At 51.4% G+C, this 6,080-nt stretch overlaps 1 protein-coding gene across 1 annotated transcript; it reads right to left on the minus strand.

Moving 5' to 3' along the window:
* Window positions 1-277: 277 nt before the first annotated feature.
* Window positions 278-5,631, minus strand: LOC34622068. Its single transcript, XM_026334063.1, has 11 exons — window positions 5,197-5,631; window positions 4,446-4,554; window positions 3,904-4,052; window positions 3,779-3,825; window positions 3,133-3,396; window positions 2,872-2,954; window positions 2,217-2,394; window positions 1,993-2,023; window positions 1,539-1,732; window positions 1,172-1,276; window positions 278-512 (listed from the first exon to the last, which is right to left on the minus strand). Exons 1-11 carry the CDS (start codon window positions 5,629-5,631, stop codon window positions 278-280), a joined length of 1,830 nt encoding a protein of 609 aa, XP_026189848.1.
* Between the last annotated feature and the right edge of the window lie 449 nt (window positions 5,632-6,080).

Consider the following 6,080-nt stretch of genomic DNA (forward strand, 5'->3'; position numbering starts at 1 on the left):
TGAGCCTTTCAGCATCGTTTACAGAGAGACTTTCTATTGTGTACTGCTCCCGTGTCTTGGAAACTTTGGCAAGAGAATAGAGCCATTTTTCCAAGGTTTCCCGTCGCGTGGCAGGGATCAGCATGCCGAACAAGATATATATCTACTCCTACTAAAAGGAATGTACAGGGGCGGATACATAGATGAAAACCTCTTCACGAAAGGCTGATGGAAAAATTGGAACTGGTTGATCTTTGCATACAGATCGAGGCCGGAAGGTTTTAGGGTGGCCTTCCCCTCAAAGTTTCTGTTGTTCGCCTTCCCACTCGGCAACAAGTTTCTGTAGCTCCTTGCTGCCGTCTTCATTGACAAGCGGCAGCCTTGTCTCTATATCTCGCAATCCGCTATCATCTTCTCGCTCTGTCCCCGCGTCTCCGTCCCGCTGCTCTCTCTCCATTTGTTCCCTCCCCGTCTCCTGCCTCATCTCTAATGCGAGTTGTCGCTTTCGAGCGCTGATGCGGGGGCCCCGGGCCCTGCAGCAAAATTGCACGCCAGGTGTACAGGCACTTGCATCTCTTCCCTACTGTGACAGGTATACGAATGCATGCATCCTAGCTGACGAACAGAGGCATGCAGAATTCAGTGAACAGGCAAACACGAAACCAGGAAACTGCACGGAAACGACCAGAAAAGCAAGTCGTACAAACAAAGCAACCCCAACGGCAACGTCACCGTCATGTGAAGCCCCCATTCTGACCTCATAGACTTTCCCTTGAAATGAGTCACCCCGGTGCGTTTGATCTGACTGGGAATCATCGCAGGCCTCCTAAAGAGCTTGACTCCCTTGGGAAGCCAAACGTCTAGCAGTTTGGAGCCACTGCCCCCCACAGACATCCAGCCCAATCCCCCGATGCTCAGGTCGTCCTGAGGCATGCTCCCTGAACTATACACCTTTACCCTGCGGCAGAAAGGACAAGACATGAGATACCCTATGTGTAGACGCGCACCAGGAGGCAGAAGAGGCACTGACGGAGGCACGAAAGGCCGGCAAGATGCAGGTACAAAAAACCTTAGCTACACTGGAGATACACCGAATAGAGGCAAGCCTTATCTGTTCTCAGGGGGCTACCTTCCGTGAACTAGATGAACAGGCGTAAAGATATCTACAGATATTACTTCCTGACAGGCTGACCTGTGTCTGACTAGAGGCTGCAGCCGCTGAAACCCTTCAGGCAAATGCGGTGGGTAAAGAAAGGCGCATGCCTTGCGACGCAACAGATCTGTGGCGCGACTTGTCCTGAAAAGAGAACAGGACGACAGGTGTGTGGCATATAATGAGGGCGAGCCTTAGTAACCAAGAAATCCTCATTCAGGCCCATATACAGACAAACAACGAAAGAGATATAAACAGCAATCAGCAGAGGGGGAAGACTCTGATCTTGTGCAGAAGCACGGAAGACTACAGGGCAAGAGGAACAAAACGTAGATCAGCGCGTATCGATCCGTTCGTCCACCCTTATCCTGTACTATCTCTGTATGCAATCCTTAAGCCCTCTCACTTGCAGATGTGAAGCGTGATCTTGTGGCTGAAAAAGCACGTGCACAGTGCTGTGCGTCCTTCAACAAGGTCTATTCTTGCCATTGCGCCAATCAACAAGCTCTTTCCTTCTGTAAGCGCGTAGGTAACCGGCTGCAGCCGCTTACTGGGGACGACTGCTAAGAGATCCGGACCGTGCGGTAGCAAATTTGTTATCTGCAAATAGAGAAGGAAATCCAATCAGCATAGGTCGAGAGAGGCTCAGAAACCTCCGCTGGGGTACAGGCAAACGCAAGCCTTTGGGGAGGCTTGCATTCACGACCAGAAACTCTCGCAATAGGGCCGTATGCCTCAATCTTCACCTGGCTACTAGAGGGAATGCCTGGAGTATCAACCAGCTTGAAGCCTTTAGGAAGGCCGAATGGCATGAGGTCTAGAGTGGTGCCAGGCAAAGCCGATCGCGTGGCGCCGCCCACAGCCCGCTTTAGAAACAGCGTGCCGAAGTGTCTGTACAGCAGACGCAGTAAAAGCCATGGCCGCAGCGGCAATTCAGCAGCACCAACTACGGCCCAAGAACCGTGAAAACAACTGTATACCACCAGCAGGACCCTATAGTACGCCTCCAGCAATTACACCAGCGGCATCTGCAACTTCATCGGACGCGTCTCCATCAGGAACAACGGCAGAAGCGCCCTCTTACTTGTATCCGACAAATTTAAGAAATCGATTCACGAAGGTTGACTTCCCCGCGTTTACTCTGCCCACAACAAACATGAGGCGTCCGTCTGCTTCCGTGTGTATGCCCCCTGCTTCGATATCGCCTGCCTCTGCTGAGAGCAAATCCCCTATTCGCTTCTCTAAAGCCTCAAAGCCAAACCCTAAAGCGCAGACAAAGCAGGGATGGGAAGGCCACAAACGGAATATAGGAATGGTATGAGCGGACGGTGAAGGAAGCTGGATTGCATACAAGCGTCAAGACTTTGGTCCGGATGAAACCAGGAGAGCAAACGGCATGTTCTAGAGCAGAGAGTGGAGGGGGAGTTCAAATTCAAAAAAACAGCAGGCAGAAAGAGGAAGAAGGTATCGCTCGTCACACATAAAGAAAGTGTAAAAGAGACACGGATGATATAAGGGCCTCGGATGGAGCGCAGAAGGCACGGCCAAACTAAGGCATTCCCAAAAAAAACGGAGGTTACAGGATAGAAACTCTTGAAGAGGGAAACAAAGTTGCTGCTGAGACTCCTACGCCCATAATTATCGCCACGGCTTGATTTCACGCAGTAAGCAAAACAGCCCTAAGCAGCCGAAAACATAGAGCAAGGGACGAGGTAACAAGAAGCGACGAGAGGGCTTGCCAGTAGCTGAGGAGACGAGGAGGCAGTCATCAATGTGAGCATTCCTAATTTGACGAACCATTCGACGCACCCAATGCTTCACCCTGAGGAGGAAAAGCAGAACACGTAGAGCGATTCAGGCAGAGAAGCAAGACAGAGAGTGACAAGTAAAATTACCGAAAGACGAAACCAGACAGAGCAAAAGACAGGGACGAGGTACAGACATGCTTTTAAATCCCAAACGCGGAAAGCAGATGCCAGCAAATCTCTCATGGGCCTGACTCATTTAGGTTTGTATCTCTGGGGAGACAGTCAACTCTGTTGATGATCCAGAGAGTCTTCAGCCCTTTTTGCCGGCAGGCCTCGAACAGCTCTGGAACCACAGAGAGCTCAAGGTCGCATATGTCAACAATCTTCAGGATGATGGAATTCTTGGGCATGAGGCGCGTGAGATGCGTTATTACGGAAGAAGCAGAAAGGGCAGGAAGCATCCCGGAAGAAGTGACGGCCGAAGATTCCCAAGCGCTGTCAATGTTGCGGTAGTGCTGCGTTCCACAGAAAGAAGAGGGGAACTGATCACTTGAGAAGAAAAGACATAACAGCAATCGCTGGGAGAGAGACGATAGGGGAAGAAAGCGAGGCAGCCGTAATCAGGTATGTGAGTGGGCACGTGTGCCGGAACCAACTAGGTGCCTAGAGATACAAAGTCAGCGACAGAAAACACAAAGAAGGCCCAGCAGAATATGAGTGAAGAAAGGTCGAGGAGACTTCAAGTGCGAAAGTAGAAGCCTGGAGTCAGAGAGATGTACGCTGCGGACTAGAGGGAAAGCAAGAAACCTGTCAACATGAAAGCATTTGCAGCTTTGCTTTGTTGTGGTGTACCTGCATCCTAAAGCACCGCTGACAAGTTAGGAGACGCGTTCGCATCCGGAACTTTGGGGATGTCATCTGCGTGAGTACCGAGAAACATGCAGTCTACATCTTGGAACGCAGATTCACACGCTGTCTTCCTGAATGCTCCCCTCCTAAATTCCCAAGACGTAGGATCCCAACCGTACCAGCCGTCATAAGGACAGCCCCGACGCCGAGTTCTTGAAGCCTAATTCCTAGCGCATGTAAGGTTACCTGTATGACTTCTACTCCATCTGGTACCGCGTCCACCACTTCCCCTCGAGGGCGAGGCAAAGCCTTGATTCTCCCACCTAGACACACACGCTTAACCCCAAGCCAGAAGCTGTAGGAGGTCGAGAGCGGCGTTCAACAGATACTCGAGATGCCCCCATGCCCCCCCCCTTCGCCATGAGTCGCCTAGTTCGATACAGCTCTTATGCCCCTCCCCTCTAGTAAGCCATCCACTGTGGCCATAAGGCCTCTTAGCACTTCTCGACCTTCACTCGTGTAGCAGCCAAAGCACTGAAATCACTTAATTTTTCATTAAAATTCTACAGGCGACTCTGCTAGGCGTCGAAATGGCGCGCAGCTACGGGATAAAATGGCTCAAAATAATTTCGGAAACCCAAATGAACACAAGCGACCCCTCCCCCCTGAAAGGCTACACCGCGGCGATCCCAACAGTGCATGGGGTGTATGTGTACCCGAGAATTCATCGAGTTTGCTCTTGGGAACGAAGCCAATTGCGTTTTCATCGTCAGTCTGGAGAGGGGCGCCGCAGCCAGAGCATCGCGTGGGCTGCATCCTGTCCACCTAAAGAGAAGAAAGGGCAGGAGGGGACAGAAAACTGTGGGATGCTGCATCTCCACGCAGATGTTTGTCGACGCAGGTACATGCACAGGCGTAATCAGGTGCACACGGGCTGGCCGTAGTCTCCGTAGTCGCAAAGACATACACATGCGCACAGACAACAGGAGGATACACACAGAGACTCACGCTTACGCATATCGACGCGTGTAGCACATAGGCAAGAACATACATACGCAAGCAGGCAGGCATCCACTCAGAGTTGCGGGAAAGACCAAGAAGGGAAGGAAGTGGCGTGCACGACTCTTCCTTCCCTCACACACAGCAATGCATGCAAGGGATGTGTCTAGGAACCCGCTCATCCAGAGACACGGATCCAATGCGGTTGTACCGCATCACTACACGTGTATGCATTCATACCCATGGACATATATATATATACGAAAGGATATATTTTACCACATAGAGCCCCGTAAACTCTTGCACGCAACGCACGCTTGTTAGCATTCCGACACAAGCAGATGCAACACACATGTGCAAACGCTCGCAAGATATATATGCATGCACAACACATTTGCAAACACCCAAACACAAGCGCTGTGCATGAAAAAACCATGGACCCTTTGCTTGCCGCCTTTTCATGCGCACCCAAAATAAATCTGTTGGTATCCCCTGAAGCCGCCTTGGTCCTTGCACCTCGACTGCATCCGAGGATCCTACGGCAGCCTCTTGAGAACCCCGAGTACCCGAAGTTTCATCGAGGATCGCTTTCGAGTCTTCACAGGAAACAAAGTGACGGTTTGCTGAAGGGGCAACTCCTAGAGCAGCGGACGCCTTTCCAACATGTCTTGGGGGGAGGAAGCCCAAACATGGTGAATAGCCCAAGAGGTGTGATACATCCGGCAAATGCTTCCTTAAGCGCCTCAGTGGGGCCTTAAAGATTCCGAAACGGCCTTCTGAGGGCTTGGGTACTCCAGTGCCAGGAGATTCTCTCTGTAGAAGTGCTACAGCTCTTCGGGTGCCTGCTGGTGGAAGGACCCCCAGGGGGTGGACAGCGCGTGAGATGGCATTGCAGGCAACCATATTTGCGCTGCTAATCTAGAAGCGAGTCGGCTTTATCGGTTTTCGCACGGGCAGGACTTCAGTGGAAACGTAAGGAGACAGAGATGTCGGTAACCGATGTGCTCTGAACTGAATACGTTGAGCAGTACCTGGGAGTGGATGCACTCACCCAGACGGCGGCATCACTCGCTACTTTTATGTATTTCCAGCCACATTTGCCCCGTGAAAGAGGAAAAATGGATGTATAAACAGCAATCACAGCCGAAGGTCTGACCCCTAGAGCACACCATAAATTCAACCAAATCCACTATACGTATATCAGCAATGAAAAATACAGAGGTTGTACCTACCAGCAGCGAGAAAAATAAGTGTGTCCAGAGCGAATCCCCAGTCCATGGACTTCTTAGGCGGGCCCCATCAGCAATGTGGGGCCCCCAGCAGGGCCCCTGAGAGTGTTGTGGTCGTATGTC

The sequence above is a fragment of the Cyclospora cayetanensis genome, unplaced genomic scaffold (genome assembly GCF_002999335.1).
Source record: "Cyclospora cayetanensis isolate NF1_C8 unplaced genomic scaffold, CcayRef3 CcayRef3_contig_35, whole genome shotgun sequence".
NCBI classification, from domain to species: Eukaryota; Apicomplexa; class Conoidasida; order Eucoccidiorida; family Eimeriidae; genus Cyclospora; species Cyclospora cayetanensis.